The 23804-nt window shown below is 42.4% G+C and overlaps 1 protein-coding gene across 6 annotated transcripts in view; it reads left to right on the top strand.

The window, feature by feature from the left end:
- The window catches only part of LOC113496838 (collagen alpha chain CG42342), a 117758-nt gene extending 94295 nt beyond the window's left edge, over positions 1-23463 (top strand). The window contains exons 2-14 of one of the 6 annotated variants that reach the window (XM_026876203.1): positions 17304-17374; positions 17567-17602; positions 17760-17795; positions 18311-18346; positions 18854-18925; positions 19140-19208; positions 19446-19499; positions 20162-20341; positions 20458-20563; positions 22008-22096; positions 22293-22427; positions 22615-22638; positions 22762-23463. In XM_026876203.1, the coding sequence (XP_026732004.1) occupies positions 17304-17374; positions 17567-17602; positions 17760-17795; positions 18311-18346; positions 18854-18925; positions 19140-19208; positions 19446-19499; positions 20162-20341; positions 20458-20563; positions 22008-22096; positions 22293-22427; positions 22615-22638; positions 22762-22824 (971 nt within the window). In that variant the 3' untranslated portion in view covers positions 22825-23463. Of the gene's footprint in view, positions 1-17303; positions 17375-17566; positions 17603-17759; positions 17796-18310; positions 18347-18853; positions 18926-19139; positions 19209-19445; positions 19500-20161; positions 20342-20457; positions 20564-22007; positions 22097-22292; positions 22428-22611; positions 22639-22761 lie in introns of all 6 variants that reach the window. The other 5 variants (XM_026876202.1, XM_026876204.1, XM_026876206.1 and 2 more) reach the window with 5 other exon arrangements.
- The last annotated feature ends 341 nt before the right edge of the window (positions 23464-23804 follow it).

Genomic DNA, 23804 nt, shown 5'->3' with positions numbered 1-23804 from the left:
ATTACTTCCCCTTTGCAGTCGGAACTGAAATACGTTTCGGAAATCACTGAAATACTGTACTGGCGTGTTTGTTTAAAATTCAAACGATGAGACGTGGGGCACAATCCTGGAGGAACGTTTCTTTTTATGGGGGTCACTCGAGTAAATAACTCGTCTTCATTCGGGGAGCTTCGCATTCGAGTCACGCGCCCCCGCAGCGCGCCCCCGGGCCCCGCCGCCCCCGCACTCCCCGACCCCACACCGGACACTTTGAATATTTGAGCCATGCATTTATAGCGCTGTCGTTGAGTATAAGTGATAACATTGTGATCACAGCGTCGTTGTGACGGCAACATACCTCATCTACCCGCTACGCGTTAGATCTCATTACGACGCGATACCTCTCGGCCTCAGCGGCGCGCGGCGTGCTCGGCGCCCCGACCCTCACGTAACGCGAAGTATTTACTGATGTGTTGGGATATTAGAGTAGTGGTGCTCTTAGACCTAGAATTTGACTGTTACTTTGCCAGCGGCAAAAAGACAGACAAAAAGAACCGACAATTTCGTACAATTACGTTACCATTCTCATTCTGTTTCCGTTTTATTGTATAAATACATAAAACTTGTTCTCTCAGTGGTACCCCGCGATTAAAGTTAGGAGCACATTTCCAAATTCATGAGACCGAGCAGAGCCGAGGAAATGCGCAATCGTCGATATTGGCCGGCTCGCTTCCGATCCCCGATCGCCGGACCGTCTTTACATTGCTAACCGTATACTCAACGGATACTGTAATGCAGCTTGCACACAAACTCTACCTACACCATGAAATGCTACCTTAAATAGGTAAATAATGTCAATCCATACAATGTCGAATCTCTGTACCGGTTGATATTTTTTCAATATCTACCTAGTACTTACCGTTGGGATCCGTGATAATTTGATTTAACGATTAAGCTAGTGTACATATTGGGGCGGCCCAATTAGTTTCAGAGTCCTCAGTCATGATCTGACGCGGTGGGGATGTCGGGAACCGAGTTCCGACAGCACCACCGTGGCGAGGGCAAGCATTCATTTGCCAATTTGCCCTCACCCAAACATGGATGTACATATATGTATGTACATGAGTGTAATACGAGTTTTTATAGATATTCAAGTCCCATGCACAAAGACACCCAGGCTAAGGATAAGCATGCGACAATCACACAAACATTGGTCAGTTTGGTTTGTAGTAACCTAGTAACTAAGCTAGGTCTGGTGCGAGCGATCTCTCACCCTCTGCGGGCGCACTTGTCTACGCGGCGCGGCGCTCGCGCAGCACGCTCGCAGCTGACTGCTGCCCTCTCATGTGAGTGGTGGGTGCTGACGTCGCGCGCCGCCCCGTCCTTACTCATCGTGCATGTATTTTTGTAACAAATAATTTGGGTCGACAATCTCGACAAGAAGACTAATGGATCGCATTCACGGCGATTATATATCACCGCGTTCCGCTAACGAATTCATCGTCTACAAACGACTTTTACTTATTGTAAAACTCCAATCTTTTATTTTGTTCACTTGCGACAGTTGCTCCGTACTGCGTATGTGTGCTGCTGTCTATATGCATGCCGTATGTGTGCAACTATACTGCACGGCATCATGCGAGCTTAATGCGAACATTTAAATGGATAAAATTAATCTGCTATCATTCAAAGAGGGCATTAAGTGGGCGTATGTAGAATGTCACCGGGACGCAGAAAACAGCCGTCGCCGGTAAGTTTCTCTTTTTGCGATTTAATGTTTTATTAGCGAAGTCACAGAATAGAGTGAGTTATAGCAAAAAGATATGCGACGATAACTTACATTAACATACATTACATTCTACTACAAGTCTAAATAGAGACTAATCGGGAGTAGATCTCTTATTAGATCCAACCGTGAGTCGCGAGACATTGTGTGTGACGTTATTATTACTGATTCCGCGAAGCGAAACTCAGACGCGGAGTGTTCAGAGGGCAGGTCGTGTTTATTTGCGAGTGGAGACACAAAGCAGACATCGCTTTACTCTTATTAGCAAATATAAATCAGCATCAGGGCGGCTGTAAAGTTGCGAGTAACGCTCCACACGCGACCATATAAGAGCAAGGCGAGTGCGGCCAAATACAAATACGGATTATACGTCACTCAGTATAATTAAAGCGCGAACAGCGACGACACTGAGACCGCCGAGCAGCGCCCAGCATCGCGCTCAGCAGGACGCGCGGCTCGGGGCTGGCGGCCCGCTGCCGCGCTGCCTGCCGCGACCAGCTCGCACCAGCTGCCCGATAAACACATTATAGAATGGAATATTCTTTATAATTACAGGATTCGACAAAGCTTATCACTTAGAGCGATCTTTATTTATACATATGTACATCCGATACAATTATTACGTTATGTGGGAAAGGTGGGAAGTTAAACAAACATTTGTTACCGACCAAAAATAATTTGTTTTGTTATACAAAGGGCCCATTTTTGGCGATGAAACGCCCAACAATGAGATTTTTTTTTAAATGTCTTGTTTAACGTTAGTTAGTCACGGTATTAATTTATCGAAAAAAGATGGCAAAAAATATCTGTAATAAAAAGTACTGAAAATACAAAAATGAAATTGTTGACATCCGGAATTCATTATTTTGTGGATTGATTTGAAAAAGTTGCCAATTAATAATTTCCTCAAAAGATAATCGATTATATTTCGCCTGATTTTTTGAGACGTCTTTATAATGCTCTATAGGTGCGCAGAAAGTTCTGCACCTCTTTTAAACAGCCTTAACTACGAATATATAGATTTTTTTATTTCAAACAAAATCGACATCATCTCTCGATTTTTTTCAAATTCAAACTCTTTATTGTTTTTCTGTTAAGTGACAACATCGATCATCATTATTATATTATGTTATGACAACTACATCAACGTTTGTATTATTTTGTTTTCTCGTTTAGAAAAAAGGTTTCTAAATAGACCTCGACAAATTTCTCTTACCTATATATACTATTATATAAAGCTGAAGAGTTTGTTTGTTTGAAAGTGGTAATCTCAGGAATTACTGGTTCAAATTGAAAAATTATTTTTGTGTTGAATAGACTATTCATTGAGGAAGGTTTTAGGCTATAAACCATCAAGCTGCGACTAATAGGAGTAAAGATACAATGGAAAATGTGGAAAAAACAGGGCAGATATAAATCATAACTTATATCTTCTAACCACGCCGACGAACTCGCGGGCACGGCTAGTTATTGTTAAAATAGTGTATTTGTGAAAATAAAATCCAATTTATATCTTAAAAACCCGGACTTTTTGAAAAACCAATTCCTTAACCTTTTGCTTATTTAAGATGCATAATATCATTTCTGTATGCTATTATATGTGTGCATCCAGGGCCGAAATAACTCTGGTAGGTGGGCATCCCCCTTTGTTCGTTTTGTTAAAAATAAAGTACATTTTGTTTTTAGTTTTGTCCTTTACCTTTTCAGAATACGAGCCTTATAAAGTAACTATAAACGGTACTTATAAATGTTTATAAGGACTCCTTATAAATAACTTTTCTTAAATTAGATAAAATTTTACTCAGTCAAATGGAAGCTATTCAGCATCGAGCAGAAAAATAATCTCGGAGTAAACAATGTACGTCGTTAAAAATAACTAGACAAGTGAGAGTCGAACCCGCGACTAAGGGCACTGTACAAACAGGCTAAAGAAAATGGACTACCCTTACTCAGTAATTTATTAGTCACCAAATAATTATGTGATCGAAACAAATGTTGCTTATGCTTAACCTCGATCTTTATTTTAATGAACTTCGTAAATAATTCAAGTGTCGAGCTATAACGGTGTCGCGACACTCATACTCTTGAAATTGTATAAAAATGCAACAATCGGCGCTGCACGCTGGCCGCGCGCTGTATACACCTCGGTAGCGACAGTACACCGGACACTGAGACACAACAGAAGGTGAGCACCAGCACCTCGCTGCAGGACACAACTGTCCTCGTATAACACGCTGCACGCTGTAGCTACAACGAGCGCGCTACAAACACTATGTCTATCGCGCAGAGTGAATCTTGTGTCTCCTCTGACACTTATTCCGTAAAAACAACGTTTTCTTTATTTATATTAATTACAAAGAGGTCATAGTCGCGTGACGTGATAAATGTGACGCCGCGTCGTGCCCGCGTGGCGACCGCTGGTTTTACGTAGACTTCATAAATACTGCGATACTGCCTGCAGAGGCTAACTATCATTTATAATATTTAATTTGTTGTAAATTGTTGCCTCTTACAAGCCTTTTAGCCTAAATTACAAGATGACAGTTCATTGCAATCTGAAAGATAACCTCACAGCGAATGTTTATTTATGTGAGTAATAGGTATATGCAACGTCGCACGCTGGGCCCTGTGGACTTGGGAGCCGGGAGCTGTGACCAGAGCCCCGGTAAGGTCTCCGACCGTACATTATTAACGTAGTGTTATGAGGTCCAAACTAAGAAAGACGCCTTTCATAGAAGTCATTATTACGGAAGTAGGATTCTAATATGATAAACTGCCGAGTTTACCACACAACAAGTCCACATTTGAGAGTTTTCCAGACTCACCACGCACACTGCGTCAATTGGCAACTATTTTAATCAACAATAAAAATCAAGCAAAAATATAGACTTTCTATCCGAAAGTAAAGAAAGCGTTTCGTTTTAAATTAAGGCAAACAATATCCTTTTTTCATCCAATTATGACAAACAAACAATTATTCCAAAAAGGGGAGGGCGAGGAAGCTCCGCGCCGGGTGTCGCCGTAAGCGTAAATAAGTGAAGCGGCAAATTGTCTATTTAAATTGTATGAAAACTTGTGGTTTCGACTGGTTTTTTGCGTAATGGCCAAAGTATTGCGCCTCTCAGACATTTATATTCCGGCAACGCCGTGCTGCACCCCCCCCCCCCCAGCACGGCCCCGCTCGGGTGCCACACGCTCCACTGTGTAACGCTAATATAAAGCTGAAGAGTTTGTTTGTTTGAACGCGCTAATCTCAGGAACTACTGGTTCAAATTGAAAATTATTTTTGTATTGAATAGACCATTAATCGATTAAGGTTTTAGGCTATATACCATCACGCTGCGACTAATAGGAGCGAAGATACAATGGAAATTGTGGAAAAAACAGGGCAGATATAAATCATAACTTACATCTTCTAACCACGCGGACGAAGTCGCGGGTAACAGCTAGTTGTCAATATATGTATATCAAGCGCAGACAAAACAACCACAACTATTGTCAATTAAAAGAGCAAGTTCATTATATTTTAGTTTTTATGTCAATTTGCACTTCTTCTTTCTTCTCATTCGCTCGTCGAGAGATACTCGCGCTGTCAAAATTGTAAACTCTGCATTTAAATGGATTCATTGCAGAGCTGAGCTTTTATGCGATCTAAAGAACCGTCTCTACAATTTACATTTATTTGAAAGACAGACGTTACGGCTCCGCGCCGTCCCGTGCCGCGCCGCGCTCGCCAAACGAACTTACTTCGATATAGACGACAATCGATATTAATGTATTCTGAGCCAAATTATCGGTGCTCATTGTATTTTCCATTTCATAATGCATATTGCAATTATACATTTATAATTAGAACATTTGGGAATCTCATTAAAACGTCCTTTGTCCTTTTTTATATAATTTACATTTAGCCAGGCAAGTTCGCTGGAATTAACGAAACAAGTCATGTTTCAACAATTTAGCGCAAAGCCTCACGTTTTCACGACGTAAGCTGTCGTTATCAGTCCCCCGCCGACGCCGCGGAGGACATGTTTTGATCTGCGCCGCGCCCGGTGCCAGTCCGAGTCCACCCTCCCAGCATTAGCATACATTTACATTATAATCCTTGTTGTTTGGCGGAATTCACGCAGCGTTTGACTCCGATATTATTTAGATTACATAGGGAGGCGACGCATTAGAAGCGCGGACAAATAGATCTATTGACTTATACGTCAGAAAGTTAATTTTTCATTTGTAATCTATGATATGCGTCAAACATAAACTGATTGAATATGCTGGTCCAGTCCGTGGACTGTCCGGCGTCCGCCTGTACAGCAGTTATTTAATCACGGTTTTCGCACGTATATTTTATCGCATTTTTAGATTTCAGTTTTAGATCCAATGCATGAGTGCATTCGAACTATGATCGTGAGCATTGTTACTTTTAACTAATGATGTCTGCCCGTATAGCCGAGGGTTTAGGCCACCATGCCAATGGCAACAGTATGCCCAGCGCCGCGGCCTCCTTTTTTGTCGTAGAATTTGTCTGAGCAGCGGTCCTTTGAGCATTCATCGAACACCACAAATTTAATAGTGCCTTATGAAAGATGGGTTTTGCCCGAGTCACCTCGCTGTAGAAGTGCGAACTAGTTTTGTGAGTGTGAAATCATTTACGTCTTCCGACATTTTTTTTAATATGGTCCTGTCCTCTCCGTTTATTAGATAAGTCCCTTTATTGTTATCACTCTCAGTCCAGGATCTGCTGATAAGGTTCTCACGCAGCTAGCGCTCGCGCTAACGTGTATAATCCATCACTCCGGCACGCCGCTGTCACGGGACACTTTGAGGTGCAGTGTGACGTCACCATGACTGGCGATGCTCCCGACCCTCGCTAAGTAGCGGCCGTAGTATCTACACCTACATGCAGGCGGGACTGAAGATAATGACAGGTATAGCCTGTCAATGAGATGCAATTACATCAATTTTTAGTTACATACGTGTATGTATACAGGCGACTGCCAAAGTCTTAATCTAGATATTCTATCAAGACACGTTTAAATATTCAAAGAGGCGGCGAATAAATTGTACTGAATTAAGCTCATTAAAAAGCCTGAATGATGTACTAAATATAAGTAAACTTGCACTTAAAAATAATTCTATATTCTATTCTGCCTTCATGTACTTACAATTTTAATGTTCCAACTAGTCAATCTATCAACTGATTGAAAGACATTATATAACTGCTATTTATTCACCTTAACTGTAACATTCATTAAATTGTAACTAGAATTACTTTATGACTCACTTATATCGGAGTCATAGTACTTTCAATGAGGTCATGCGATTGAGGTCCGAAATGTGGGGATCGGTATGTGTGACGAAATATCGACAAACTTCCTACAATTCGTAGCGCGTGCCCGCCGTAGACATACGGATGTGGTCGTAGGCTATATACCGTAACGCTATACAGAGATCCTATACATACCGCCGTCTGGCGTCTATTCAAGTTCGTTACAAGTTTTCACCGTACACATTTTACCGATCATGAATTGCTGTTGCCGCTTTAATAATAATTAATTCAAAAATCATTTGAGAACTGAAACTAAAAAAGAACACAGTCCTGTTCAACTTGTCATTGTTACAAACTTGTTAGAAACTCTAGCTTGAATGTAGTGTCAAGAAGCGATTTGCTTAAGAATAGTATTAATAGATGAGGGGCAGTTTGCTCAATAACGGTGATGTCCGTGTAATCAGTCAAGCTGACCGTGCCCCCCCCCCCTCCTCCGCTCCGCACCGCCCCGCGCTGAAGGATTACCGTGAAGCGAGGAGGACGCACAATTAGTCAGCATTAGGTACCAGCCACGGGCACCTGCATGCGCCTCGTGTACGCCAGAGCAAGCATATTATCTGCGACCAAGTCAAGTAAGAGTCAGTGCAGGGCAGTCTGTGGCGGCCGTGGCGGGCGCGCAGCACTCCCACACGACCTTGCCTGTTTTTCAGTTAACACTCATGTGAAGCCGCTCCAACCAACGTATTATTTAATTACTTTGCAATTTTCGTAAAACAATGATTTTCTATAGTACCTAATCGATAATTTTGATGTCATCGTGGCATTTTATTTAATCAATTTCCTTCCTACTAGAATTTTACTGTTACTTAGGTGAATATTTTGACGCTAGTACGGGTGCCTCAAGCGACGAGTAACCCAAAGCATCAGTGACATTACACACGAAATAACTATAAAAGCGTCAAGAGACATAATGTCATCCGATATCCGGTGCTAGATGGTCCCACAGAATGAGTACTTCTAATTTCTGTGATTCTCAGGTTAATTAGGTTAATTGAATTACAATCAGCTGTGCTCCGTCCATACAGATAATCTACAAGTCAATTTACATTTAGAGCATCAGTCAGCGGTGCGCCCGCGGCCGACGCCTGACGCGTCCATAAATACTCGATCACGGCGACACTCGTGATACATGGAGCTTTACTGATTAACAGAACCGTTACAGTTCCTACAACAGATACGTTATGGGTATAGTATAACTGTCACATCAAATCAACCATTATTTTGTTCTGATTGTCTAAGACATGCTCTTTAGCTTACGGAACAAGGTCCCTTGAGTCTTTGTGCTGAACTCAAAAATGTCCCTCCCATGGAAAAGACCTTGGATGGCCCCACGTAAGCTTATCGTTGCCCGCAGGCTGCAGGTTACCACTCACATCCGCGGCAGGACTAACAAGAGTTAGAGCAGGGCGCAAATCCGACTTGCACTGCGAACAGTCAGGGAAGGCTAGTCCTGAATCAGAAGTATAGACTATTCTGAAGAATTTTGAAGAATAAAACTATATAGTATGTGTGTCACTTGCAAGTCCTGTACCTATTCAGTCCAATAACTAACTGTAATGCTCATATTGGCGCTAGTGTCGGGTCCCAGAGTATCAAGTCGATCTGAAACGATTAAAACAGAACTTCCTGTCGGCAGCAGTCACAGGAGTTAATGTTTTGCTTCTGTAAGGTAAAGTTTCATGCGTCGATAACTTTACAAAAACTGATACTAGTTATTAGTGGTAGTTCTTATGCGCGTAAGATCACTTACACGAACACCGTAAGATCACTTGGTATAAATAACATATAAATAATCAATTGAAAACAAACATTAACATCCGCTTTGATTTCATATTTTCGTACAAGTAATAGTAGGTTTGATAGGATACGTTCCCGCCGCGGTAACTCAGTTCAGCAACACATCGGGCAGGTTTCATAGATGTTACGCAGTTCGCGGCTTCACTCTGCCCGGTAAATGATACCGTGGCGTTATTAATCTCTGCCGGAGGGGGCGCCACTCGCCAGGCGACCTCACGCAGAAGTCTCACGCCGCGTGGCCCTGACTTTTTATAGTTCGGGAGCTTGCGCTAGTCTCTGCCTCCCGGTGTCGGTGGAAGTGGAACTGCTGCGGGAGCGCGGCCCGGGGCCGGCGAGTTGGCGGCGTGGCTAGTGGACGCTGTTTCTCGTGTACTATTATTTAATTTAAGCCGACGCGTGGGCGGGACCGGACCACACTTGACGAATTAATGTAAGCCAGTAATAACACGGGGCGGCGAGTAATTTATACGAGTAATGAATTATAATACATCATAGCGGGCTATAAACGTGGCTCGCTCGCGTCACTCCTTCAATGTAGTTAATAGCTAGTTTCGTATAACATAATTCAGTCGCAGCGGCTCGCGGCCCGTAAGGGCTGGACACTGTTGACGGTCACAGAATTCTCACAGCGAACTTTTCATTTTATGGGTTGATGCATTTTGTGCAAGTTTGTTTCAATAAGCGCTCAACCACGAGTGCATTCTTAATCGTACTCACATTACCGGAATGCCGCCGCTCCGCCGCGGCGACGCGAGGCGGGTCTCGTGTAAACGCGACTTACACTTCCTTAATCTTCGGTTCAGATTGTTTTATCTTCAGATGTCAATTACGAAGAAATAACGCTTGTAATTATCGTAATGGCTGAAGTTACGATACGCGTTGGCGGCCTTATCTATTAAGAGACTATCACACGCGCGCATACAAATTGACGCATTAAAGATGCGCGCCCGCGATTATAATCTTAATAGCTTTTTCAAATGAAGCTATATTGAAAATTTATCTAATCGAGAGAACATTAAGATGGTATGCTTGTATAATGACAAGCGTGATCCTCTCCCAGAATATGTTAAAACAAATTAATGCAAACAAACCATGCAATAGTAGGTAAACAAATACCGCACATGACGCCGCGACGCCGCGCGCCGATGGTATATCAACCACTACGATACATCAACTACAAATGTAAACTTTAAAATGCTATTAGTAGATCAAATAGCTGAGTGTTCGGATAAAACCGATAGTGTAGGACCGGATGTATTTGTACGTTGGAAACTAATTCAATTTGGAGTATAAAAGAGGATGAAGTCAGACATATCAGTAGTGTAGGGGTGGCGCGGTTTTGGTCAACTAATTGAAAAACTTTTTGTCGCATCGCGCGACGAGGGTCGCTGCTGAGTGCCCGTGTGGACGCGCGCTTACTATGCCAGCCAGGATACCAATGAAACTAAGACCTATTCTGTCGATTTTAAGAAGCATCTTTTGGCATGGGCCATACGTTACGAGGCATACAGTGGCTAACAGTCTCGCTAGCTCGCTCATTTTTCAATCAACTAGCTATTTCCCCTAACGAAAAGATGAACAATGTCAATTTGTATATGACTATTGGGAATAATAATCTCTTTAATGTGATAGCTATTGTGGAAAGCGTGTGAGTACACCCGTGCCCATGCTGCGTGACTGGCGGCGCGGCGGCGGGGCCTACTCCGCGACAGATTTCTGCAATCGCGGCCTGTTTTATTGTAAACTGCGACGCGCGGCTTAATTGGATCGCGCGGTATCACCCGCGGCGTCGCTTGAATAAAGATAACTTTCTGATCAATATTCCGCATATTTTTAAACGCAACCCTTTGTACTCATTGTGCGCAGCGCCCGATAATAACTAACCTACGGATACCTTGATCGGTCGACTACTTTTTGTAGAATAAAGTTTTGTTATATAGTGTAGATGATTCGTGTACAAGCAGACAGCCGCAGCGGCCACGCGCTGGCGGTCGCGGCTCGCGCCCGCTCCCTAAGGGATTCTATATTAAATTCCTAGTCTCCAGCAATTTAATCATTACTTGTATCGCGCACTTGCCCTACTACGACTGTGAAATCCAAACTGTTCACAAAGTCTTATACTGTGTGTGATGACCCACCGTGACACAACGATTAAATTTCTTAACGCGAGAGACGACATTTTTTTATGTCACAATCCCACTAGTCTAAGGTATCTAAAACCATACCGGTTAGTGCATACACGGTACCTACAAAATGAAAACAATGAGTGATCCCGGTGACAGATGGCTAACATAAGTGCTCTCGCGCTACAAATACACTCCCAGCTGTTTACTTCAAACTTGCTCAAACTTGCCCCTTTGTCTTAATCTTAGCAATAATGTATAGATTTCATATGTCATGACTTTAGTTGACATAGAAAAAGTTTTATTATAGTCCGCAAATGAAATTCCGTCGTATATACGAAAGGACAAAATTAAAGCATTAAAGTAATCACGATTGTTAATTCAGGTTGTAATCATCGTTTATCCCAGCGGCGTCACCGGGCGAGGACAACATACTCTAGTAATCGCTGCAAAAAGTTAAACGTGGTTAATATGAGTGCGGACTGCGGGCGCAGGTTGTCGGTAATACGCGCCGCGTGACGCGTGCACCTGGGACATGAAATAACGTGAGGCCTATACTAAGCTAGAAAATTCTTTGAACTAAGGATGCACCGAAATTTCGGGTGCCAACTTTAATTACCGAGCCGAATATTCGGTCGAATTATGAATTAATATTAGTTTTATATATTTCTTGAATGAATATTGATAGAGACATGTTAATAATATTTAATACTAGCTGTTGCCCGCGACTTCGTCCGCGTGGTTGTAGATATAAGTTATAATTTATACCTGCCTTCTATCTATCTTCCTTCTATCCATCTTGTAGGATTCAGTCAGCGTTAGCAATGTAAGCGCAAAAAATGTGTTTTATTACGACCTAACATTAGAAACCTCAAAATTTTTAGCCTATGTATTATTCTGATGTATAAGCTATATTGTGGTAAAGTTTCATTTAAATCCATTTAGTAGTTTTTACGTGAAAGAGTAACAAACATCTATACATCCATACTTACAAACTTTCGCCTTTATAATAGTAGTAGGATTTATATTTATACAGTAGGCTAAGTTACAGCTGCGGAAGGCATGCGAAGCGCTAGAAACAAATTTTTGATAAAAATCAGGAACAATGACATATGTCTTTAGTAACACCGTCATTTATTGTAACAATATGATCATTCATAATTTTTATTGGTATTACCAGTATTGGTATCAAAAAGAGTATCACCAATAAGCTCCTTTGTTAGTAATACAAATAAATTAATGAATGGATATAAAATTTTAATAAATATCAAAAATTACGGAATTATTTAAAATTAAAAAAATGCAACTTTGAACAAAGTTTACGTAAAAAATACGACTATGAGTGGTATTTTTGTTATTTAGCTGCCGACTCGTTTTATATCAGTACCTGTTGGTCTGTAACGTACAAGAGATATGATTGCAGCAATAATCGTTTACCGCGCTAAAGAGCCAATGCAGCGCGGGGCTATTTTAAATAGTTTAAGCAGTACCTCATGACAACGGAAAAATTAGTTACTTACTTTACGTTACTTATTACTCTACTGAATTTAACACTACAGTTAAACAGCGAAACAGTTACCTATTGAGACATAGTGAAGTAGCTATTGAGAATTTATTAATTTCTGCGTGAGCATATGTAAAATGAATATTTTAATATGAATCCAAGTTTAGTAATCGAAGGCAGGCCTTTGTCCTGCTTTGGGACAGTAATGAGTAACACCACCACTGTGCTCGCACTCACCATAGAGAAGGCTCGACTGCGCGGAGAGCTGATACATACGTGGTGCAGGTGCCTTCGTGTATCTCATGTGAATGTTACTGTGACAAAAGGATTCAATTCCTAAGTCTAGGTATTCCTAAGTTTAGATTGACTCAATCCTCCAGCTTATGTAAGTATTGTTTTTTGTGATCCAGTGATCAGTGACGAAGAAAACTTCATTATTAAAATTAAAAATAATTGAATTTCGTACTTAAAACAATCTGGACAAATTTTGAAATTAGCAAAGGCTGGTCGTTTGCATAAAATAAGACGTGACCGCGCCTCTCCCGTGCTGCGGTTTGTTGAATGTTTAGCTCTTCGTGGTTCAAAATATAATCATCTTTTATATACAATATAATTTTTTTTTGGAATTCAGTGCAAAAAAAAAATATATTCAGTATTGAGAAAAAAAACTTTTGCAAAGACCAGACGACGCGCACTTTCTGAATTAGCTTTACAGCAAATAGAAAACATTTCCACGTGGTCAGGAGGCCGCCCCACGGTATATATATATTTCTCGCAAAGGGTGCAATCTCGTGACTCCATTTTTAAATTGCCATTAAAATTATATGATTCGCGTGTTGCCGGCATTTGGTTGAGCTTACATAGGGATAAAGTAACTTGTTACCAAGTGTTAGTCCACAAGGAGATAATTGCGATGGAGTAGCACCAGGCAAGGGTTCGAGCTGTTAGGACCTACTGCAAACAAAACTTTAAAAGGCGCAAATAGAAAGCGCCTTGCCTTCCAAAAATCGTATGCTCGGAAAAAAGCATCGCGTTATGCAAGCACTATCTAGCTGCCACGAAGTGACTTTGACTTGTGAGATCTAATAACATTGTAAGCCCTACGTGACGCCTGGCATCGCTTCATTTACCTTAAAAAATCCGGACTAGTGCGAGTCGTACTCGTGGCATGGAGGGCGAATTTAATACCCACCCACAAAGGAGACGGATGCTCTTTCATACTATTTCGGGCCCAGATGTAAAAAGATGAAATTGGTGTCAATAGTGATGGCTACTATATTAACAAACAATCACTGAAAATTTTACTGATTTTGGCAATCTGAGAGCCGAGATAAAAGAGATTTAAGAAAGTAACTCTAACATATACGTTACGTAACAATCTATACTTATCAGCCGATTTTTGAAGTGCGATTGTCATTTTTTACCCGACTGCTAAAGTACGGTGAGTGAATTACGGCTTGGAACAACGTATCTGAGATTAGGATGACCTACGTCTCTAGTAAGTGAATATCTAATAATAGAGATTTGCTTTCCCTGTACGATTTGCAGCATTTCCATGAAAGTTACCCAGTTATGCCCAACTAACACCAAAATATCATAATTCAAACACTTGCCACCAACAGGTTGTTTGTAACTTTATAGATACTGCTGATGCCCAGCAGACAACAGCGGACGCGACGAATCTTATGACTGACGGCACAGATTAACTTGACGAATGTTAAGTGCGGCGGGGCGGGTTCGGGCACGGGCCGGGGCGGGGTGAGTGCGGGCGCGGGTGGGGGGGGGTAATCGCAAGACAGGTCACATCGGTCACGCGTCACAGACTCATCCTTCAGCAGCTGCCGCAGAGCCCGCGACCTGCACCGCCTGCTCCCATCCGCAGAGCTAGCCAGCCTCTTCAGCACCATACTACTATCACTAGCGGCTGATTTATAATTCACTCACGTTATATTCTCTTTCACCCCCTGCTACTGTTATCCACAACGCAAAGGAAAACATATTTCACGTTTATTTTTTCTCAGTTAGTAAAATCAGTTTAGTTGGCCGACTCTATTCTAGACAATTCTGAGCTTAAAAACAGCAGTTTTGACGAAGTGTACTCGGCGTCGCGTGTGCTCGTCGCGAACGCTCTCCGCAGCACTCCGGCTGACAGCGACACTCGCCACTGATGACGTCACACGACGCGACACTAGTTAAGATGCCACGTCACTTGCGCAAGGTGAAGAAAACAAACTTACGTATGCCTGTGCGAAGCGAGAGCTGCAGATCTTTTAGTATAACATCAAAGCCTCCACGGCCACCCTACATAAAAAAAAAACAAGATTACTTTCTAAAGTTCAAAACGAAATGACGCTTAAACAAGGCTAACTCGATTTTGTCTCAATTGTCTCGCGGAGGGCTGCGAGAGACATATTTCTGCCCCTCGCCGTGGATTAACTCGATTATGAGATTGAGAGCGCGCCGGTAATGGCGCTGTGACGTGGTGCTGACTGACACTAGCCCGCGCAGCGGCTCCCGCCAGCCTGGCCGTCAGCTAACCGCGAGTGTTTACAGTGACGATCATTCATACCTTTATTTTATATTAGGGATATGTTAAGGGACTCTTGTACCATTATGGACAAAACTGTTATGCTCAGGAGCAACGAGTATAAACATGAAAGTAATTAACTCACACATTAGTTCAGCTTATATCGGCACCATCGTAGATAATTACTACTGAACTACTAATAACTTACATTTAAAATACTATCGAAAACAAACAGCTAAATGATTCCATACAATGTTACATAAATACACATGACCACACCAATTACAAGTCCTCACTTATGTAGTAACTAGCTGTTCCCCGCGACTTCGTCGGCGTGGTTAGAAGATATAAGTTATGATTTATACCTGCCCTGTTTTTTCCACATTTTCCATTGTATCTTCGCTCCTATTAGTCGCAGCGTGATGGTATTTAGCCTAAAACCTTCCTCGATGAATGGTCTATTCAATAATATCAGTAGTTCCTGAGATTAGCGCGTTCAAACAAACATACAAACAAACTCTTCAGCTTTATATATTAGTATAGAGTATAGATTTACCTCACCACTACCAACTACACAAGATATAAATTAAAAATATTTGAGCGTTATTACTAAATCTAAGGAATAGCACCATCCGCTACGCCGTCACCGCCGTTACGGCCGGCGTAGCTCTAACTCGTAGCCCCTAACATAGGCTACGAATCTTATAAGACAACTGCTACAAGCTCGTTATCTTTTGAAAATAGTGTAGTGCTTAGTAGAGTTATAGTCTATTGTTCAATATTTGATTCTTCATCATCATCATCGTAGGTATTCCTAAATACATAAATATAGATAAATCACACCCAGACACAGAACATTTGTCCTAGGTAGGAATCGAACCCACGCCACGGGCGCTAATCACTGCAACAACAGGCAAGTCAATGAATTAACATGTTCTAAAGTCTGCAGTCGCTTTCGGGAAAACAAACCGATACACATTATGTCTTAATAATCAATTTTACAGATAGTAATGTATAAATGTGTAAATCACAACGTTATCCACATATTAATTAGAAACATATTTTAATTTGGAACTAGCTTAAACGAGTGAATCTTATAAGCCTGAAAAATGAAATAAATATATTTGCTTATAATTTAAGTTAATTTTGATGATGAATATTGTGATGATTTTCTATTATGATGTTTTTAAATTTATTATAAGCTAAGTTGAACAAATCAATGTCAGAAAAAAACAAATTATAATTTTTAGATATGCGACTTTGTAGTGATCTTTGTAGTGTCTTAATGAAATGATCAACTTACACTTGGTACTTTTATTTCAAGGTATTTTGGGAAACGTTGCAGTCAGGTTTGAGGTATAATTTATTTTTAATATAATTCATTGTTTATCCCGGCAGCAGTTGCGTCATGCTCCTGTAGTCGTCACTGCCTGCGGCGGCGTGGTCAGGTCACGTCCTTCCCTCTAACATGGCGAGTGCAGGTTCTCTCGGCCGTAGCCGCCATGGCGCCACGACAACGCGGCAACGCTACGAAATGATACTTTTCTTTTCGTAGCTCGTTCACTTCAACAGACGTAGTGTGTACAGCATACTGCTGACCTGACGCTAATCCGCCGTGCACGGATTTGTGTCATTCACCTCTATTGAGTGTAAACTATCCATGGAGAAATATGATCAATGGTCGTACAGAAAATAAGTATGCGCAAACCGAGTCCAAAAAACTAATACGAACTAAAACTAAAATGAAACTGGTGTATCTAGCGCCATCTTCCTGCTTAGCTGCAAACTAGGAAGCTACACAGCCGCGCCTCGACCGCCGCCGCGCCGCAGCGCTCCGCCAGAGGCAACACTCGGACTGATATGGTCCTGCCTCAACAATGCAAATTATCAAATCACATCTCGGGAATACTTCATTTGTAGAAAACGCAACCTACTACGTTATACTTGGATTTCTATTAGTACTGTACCTACTACATTATAGGTACATTGTGTAGACATGTTGTCTTTATATTTACTTCGACTCCACGGATAAAAGAGTGATGTTAATCACCACGTCAATTACCAGTGCGCGATGGGCCACTGATTCGATCACCTCATAGAACTAGCATATTGGTATTTCATGTTTTTTTTTTCTCAGGAAAAGAATAGCAGGTTCAAAAGCTACCCTTCTAGTTCTGTAGTCTTTATGAGAGTCCTAGTCGTTGAAGAATAACACTATGTTTAGGACCATCTTTTTAATATGGTTTCGTTGTTCGCAGGTCCTCCAGGGCCGCCAGGCAAACGCGGCAAGAAGGGCAAGAAGGGCGACTCCGGCGAGCCAGGACCTCCGGTGAGAGCCCTCACACCACACAGCTGATACCGACTATATTGTTGGGCACACGCTATAACACACACTACTACTCAACCTGTTGGCGACCAGCTTTCTCCAAAAAATAGTTTGCCTTAAAAACTAAATTGATCACTTCGTTAATTATTTTTTATTGTTATTTTATTTTCATTTATTTTCACGTTTTATTTACAGGGTTTGACAGGAGCCCCTGGGAAGAACGGATTCCCGGTATTTATTTTAATTTACTTTATTTTAATTTACTTTTATTTTCGTAATTACCTTGTCATGATAAAATGCCAGACCTAAACAAGAGTGCCCCTTGTCGTTGCTGGTACCGGTGACACTGTCCCACCAGGCCGTACATCATGCGCGTATCACGTTTCAGGGTAGCAAGGGCGAGAAGGGCGAGCGAGGCTTTATGGTAAGACAACAAGCAGTTAGTGCAATAGTGTGCCTCCCCCCCCCCTCCCCGGCTCGCCTTTACTAACTCGCTCCACCGGATCTTTATAATTGGTTACAAGTGGTCGCGGCTTGCGGCGCTGTTGAGGTCCCGGTGGCTTGGTGTCCCTGTCTGGCTTAATGCTGTGTTGTGTGGCTTTACATGTAGTGTACTGACAGACACGTTCGTACCATTTTGAGGCATTTTGCGTTAATAACTTAACAAAACAACACTACGATCTACTTACAGTTTGTTTTGTTAATAACTGTAGGTATCGAGTGCTTAGATAACATGTACCTATATGTCGTGCATCCACTAACAGTAACTAGCGCAGCGGCCGCCTGCCGCCGAGAGCCGCCGAGTGCCGTCTCTTCTGGTGGTGGTGCACTCATCGACTAATGCTTTGTTGGTATTTTGTGGGAAAATCACAATCAGCTCAATCAGAAAGTCATCTTTTAACTATTTGTAATACCTACTGAAATTGTTTTCTATTTCAGGGACCTATCGGCTTGGACGGACCGAAAGGAGACCCGGTAAGCACTCATACTTATCTCTAAAGAGCCCGAATAATAAGTTGTTATTATTTATGTCATAACGTAATGAAGTATTCACGCGCCTCAGAGGCGTAAACAGGGACACAGATACACGCTGAGGCCTTATCGAGAATTTTAATCGAAATGGAATAACATTTAGGCTGCTTTAACCCCTGATCTATAGAAGAACAGACTCAAGGTAGCTAAAAAACTCTATTAAATTGTGGTATTGTAGTAGGCGCAACTCGGCTACCCGTGCAGTCAAGATAAAACTAATTTTGTGTCTTATTCGTTCTTTCGAAATCCGTTATCAATTACTGGGCCTCCATGCTATAATTTCAATACGCAACTTACGCCTTCGCTAAAACACGTTTTTCAGAAAAATAAATGGACGATTCTTTCTAGATTATCTTGTTTTAGTTTTGAAGTTATGTAATAAATATTTTTGACATAAATGCTTCACTCATATTATTAGCAGAAGTTTGTGAGTGTGGTGTACTGTTGCAGGGCCGGCCCGGCGACAAGGGCCAGAAGGGCGAGCACGGCAGTCCTGGCTTCGACGTGTTCTCCGCCGTCAAGGTACACACCACTAACATCTAATTGATAAAGCCCAAGCATTCTATGATCCAACAAATTAGTAATATTCTAACCTTAATTAGTGGAAAACTTTCTTTTTGTATGATTTCCATGATTGGTGATCAGCACACGGGTTCGACTCCCAGCTCCCGACGACGATCACTTCGTAGGTAATCGGAGTTCTGTGAGAATATAAACACATTTGGTGGAATTGCAGGGCGTGAAAAGATCCGTGGACAGTTTTAAGATAAGTCCGTACACGAGCGCCGAGATCATAGCCGTCAAGGTACTGCCGCCTCCTCGCTCGTAGTTAGCGCCCGCCGCGACTTACGCTTCTATTTTGTTGTGCTTTATTTGTTGTTGTAGTTTGTATACAATGTTTGCACAAGTTTTACTGTGTACCTACCCGCTGTGAACAATGGATTAAAGATAGATACAATTACTAGGAATAGTGCGATATGAAGAGATGTTCACGGCGGGTACGCGTACTGTGATGCCCGCTCACTCGCTTCTGTACACGTAGGGGCTGCAGGCCGCCGGACACAACATCTCCGCGCACTCCGTCATACAGCTCAAGGTGAGTCGCCCGCTCTACGCGACTACAACTAATGCTCATACAATCTTATGTCCAGAAACACTATCTTACAATGGCCACACTTACAATCTTGCCTATTTTCAGTAATGGATCTCTGGGGTTTGCACAAGTACCTACTGTAACACCCAAGCTGTATAGTAGTGCATGTGTGTTGAGAGTGGCTGCACGAGTATGTAGGGCCGCCGCGCGCCCGTCCAGCTCGAGCGCAAGCCGCATGCGCGCTCCTGCTGGACGGCGCGCTGCGCGACGCGGCAGACACAACTGTCACACTGATATCTGTGCTCTGAATACGATGCACATCGAGTGTGCTACTCTTATATTAGCTGCTTCTTAGTTATGGTTCACAATGTCATACAACATGGTTATAATTATTTTAGATAGTGCGTCTGTGCACAGCATAACTTAAGGGAACCCAGATACCTACTCTAAAAATTATAGCTATTCATAATGAAATAGAATATTGTTTAATGAGAGAATTATGTTTATTTCTAATCCCAGGGGCGGTATTCACAATGCGACTTGCTTTACCTTTTATATAACCATTTTGTATTGCAAAAGCATTGTATCTAAAAGATTCCAACATTTGTATTCATGTACTGACTTGTATTGACTTCTTGTACTGACTTCAACTGCATGATGTTCAGGGTGAACCTGGTGAGCCAGGGCCTCCAGGCACTCCAGGGCCACAGGGTGCTGAAGGCCTGCCAGGCCACGAGGGCCGCGCAGGTCCACCAGGTCCTTCGGGGCCGCCAGGACCAGTCGGTCCTGTAGGGCCACCTGGCCTCGTGGGACCTCCCGGATCACTCGGGCCCGCTGGACTTAAGGTACGCCGACACATTGACACTGACGAATCTAAACAAAACCTTAGTACCTTAGTAATCATGCAAGTAACGCTTAGAGCATGACATGGAGTAAGTAACAGGTATAACGATGCTTCCAGGGTGATAAGGGTGACAAGGGTGAGCGCGGCTTCACGACGACGCTGAAAGGCGACGCCTTCCCCACCGGCATCATCGAGGGCCCCCCCGGCCCGCCCGGCCCCCCTGGTACCCACACGCATATGAATACTTACGCACACACATACACACAAACACTCACACACGCACGCCCACTGCGCCTGGCGCGCACAGCGTGCGTAGAGAACTAACGCTAATGACACCATGAGGCTAGCCAGCACTCACTACACTAAATAGTAACTTTATTAACTTAGTAACCAGTATTGTACTAGATAGATGCTTTACGCCACGGTATTAATGCACTAGCGACTTATCAGCGATCACACTAGTAACGTCAATAAAAGAAGCGCTCAATGCATTTTAACATAATTTTAAGTCCATCCAGAAACGTTTTTAAAACGCCATCCATTAAACCTACATATCTATATAGTGCCATAAATCATGCAAAGGGCACCAATTAAACTAATATTATTAAGCTGTTTGTTTGTTTGTTTGTTTTAACGCATAAATCTCGGGAATAACGTATGCGATATGAAAAAATATTTCAGTTTTAAATTGGACATTTATTTTGAAAGGCTATCGAATACATATAATCACGCTATAGCCAATAGGAGCCGAGCAGTAATAAAATATGTAATGAAATGCAAAAACGGAAAAAGATGCGTGCACTTTAGATTAATTAATCCGAATGAATAAAACTCTAAGGTTTATCTACATAACCGGACAAAGTTGCACGCTGCCGCTAGTGTAGTTGTTATAATGCATATCTGGTAGATAGCGCAGTAAAGGTCGGCGGTAGGTCGCAGTGCGCGTAGTGCAGTTGTAGAGTAGCGCTTATAAGGGAGAGTGAGTCGTGAGGTGACGGTGAGTGGTGTTGTGCGAAGGAGCGGCGGGCGCGCGCGGCGAGCGCGGCGAGGGCGGCGCGGCCGGCCCGCCCGGCCTGCCCGGCGACAAGGGCGCGCGCGGCAAGCGCGGCAAGCGGGTAACCACGCACGCACGCACGCACGCGCACGCCGCACGCCGCATGCTGCATGCTGCATGCCTCGCCGAACTCTGTTACACCTGCCTTTATTAATTCACGCGTAGCTTTTGTTGTGGTACAAGTGATAACTGACGGCACTAGACGAAGTAAGACAACGCGGCCGCAAGAGCCGCAGGACTCGCACCGCTCCAAGGTAAGTCGATTTTTTTGTCTGTAGTTACAAGTGATTGGACTTTGTATAGTATTTTTGTATAGGTACATGTACTTAACACATCTTAAAATTATTAACTTACAAAATTTAAATATACTTAAGTATATTTCGCACGGCAAATGTGGTTAAGTGAAAATATTTATTTGTGATTATTCTATTTTCAGTTAGCCACATTTTCTGTTATAGCTACATTTTCTTTCGACACATGGTAATATCTTTTAGCGAGTTACGTAAAAAGCTCGAGAAACTTGAAAACTTAACAAATCTTAACGAGCTGAAGGGTGGATTTATTAAGTTAGGAGCGAACGTAGCACATTAGTGAAGCCGCGCGTGTGTTGCAGGTCGCGGCGGCGAGGCGGGCCCGCGCGGCGCCCCCGGCGTGGACGGCGCGCCCGGCCTGCCCGGCGTGCAGGGCCCGCCCGGGAAGCCGGTCAGTACACTCATTGTGATGCTCCCTGTGCAACACACTATTCTAAAACACGTCATTAAAATACACGAACAATAACTATTAGCCTTTCCAGTATATTTTGCGACCATCCACCACCATCCACACAGACAGAATTAATGTTACTTACAACACTATCACTCTTACTCTAAGACTTAATCTTATTTCAATGTTAATAAAGGGTGAAATGGGCCCTAAAGGCACAAAAGGCGAATACGGTGACATGGGCTCTCCCGGCATGCTGGGCGCACCGGGGCTGCCCGGCCCGCCCGGCTATCCCGGCCTCAAGGGAGAGAAGGGGGACAAGGGCGACTCGGTGAGTGTTCCGACCTGCCAATCTTCACATTATTGACACACTTACTTTGGCCTGTGCGGACTAGCACAAGTCTTGTCCTGGATCTGCCTGCCTAGTGATACAGTTGCAGTGGTGCGTGCGTAACGTGTGGCCGTTGTTTGTTTCCGGTCGGGGTGCGCGTGCGCGGCGCTGCGCGGATCACCAGAAGTACCGCAAGCTGAGGCGGCGCCAGGTAACTATCTCCTCCAAATCGGGAATAAATTTGATGAAGGACTAGTTTGAAGTCACCCAACTTGTATCACGAAATGATAATGAATGAACTTGTGTGAACTGTTAATCTTTATGCCCACTGTTGAACTTACAGGGGGACGGTACCGGCTACGAGCTGTATGGACATGAAATTGTAAGTATGTCATGAAAGATACAAACGAATGCATTCTGTTTGTGGAAAATTATGTTCGTTTTCGAGTCCACCACATTGTTAGCAAGGCACCGGTAGCGCGGGGAGCGACCACTGCTAATGTTTTCTTTTTAGATTTGAAGTCGTAAACGATTGGCGATTTGATTAAGTACTCAAAATGCTTTAAAAAATGTAAAATATAAGTTTAGTAAGATTATTAATATAGCTATTAATTGCATAAAATCGTTAGTTACCTTGAAATGACGTTGGACCTGACGCCAATATCGGCGTTCCTTGACACATAAATATGATTATTTCATTTTCAAACAAGGCGGTACAAAATAGATGTCTGAATCTAATTCAATGAGGTGTGAAAAATTTAATTAAAAAATGTATGAGTTACATAAAGAAATGTACCCAAAGCGCTGGGTGTGCGTGGGTATATAGTACTCGCCGACGGCAACGCTTTAGCGTATACCCAGCTCACATATTTTAAGAAAAATGGCTAGTTTCTAATGTTAAGTATAAGATTCTTTAATAATTAAACGAAACCCAGTGGATGTCACAGCTGAAAGCTTCAGTTCATTCATATTGCATTAGATTACTAATGTATTCTCACCTGGGCCCCAATTCAGCTATTACAATGGCCGATGAATAAATGGCAATTGGATTAAATTTAAAAACGATTTCTTATCTTTTAAGCATATTTTAACACAATCATTTTAAATTCATTGTGTTGTGAGTGGTAAGCCCTGTGCTAAATATCCAATTACTGTGTTGGAAAAATACTTAGGAAGAATAATAGGAATAGTGACAATTTAATACAATTTCTATTAACTCATCGGCCACCGTAAATAGAAGTATTTTGGCCCTGGTATTCAAGAGATTTTATGTATGAAATATACATATATATAATACATATACCCGTGAGCTCTAGAGAACATGAAGAGTAAAATAAAATTATACTGTGTTTGTTGTAATCAAATACAGGTAAAAAG

This window comes from Trichoplusia ni, chromosome 8 (genome assembly GCF_003590095.1).
Source record: "Trichoplusia ni isolate ovarian cell line Hi5 chromosome 8, tn1, whole genome shotgun sequence".
Lineage (NCBI taxonomy): Eukaryota > Metazoa > Arthropoda > Insecta > Lepidoptera > Noctuidae > Trichoplusia > Trichoplusia ni.
This window is presented reverse-complemented; position numbering and strand designations above follow the sequence as displayed.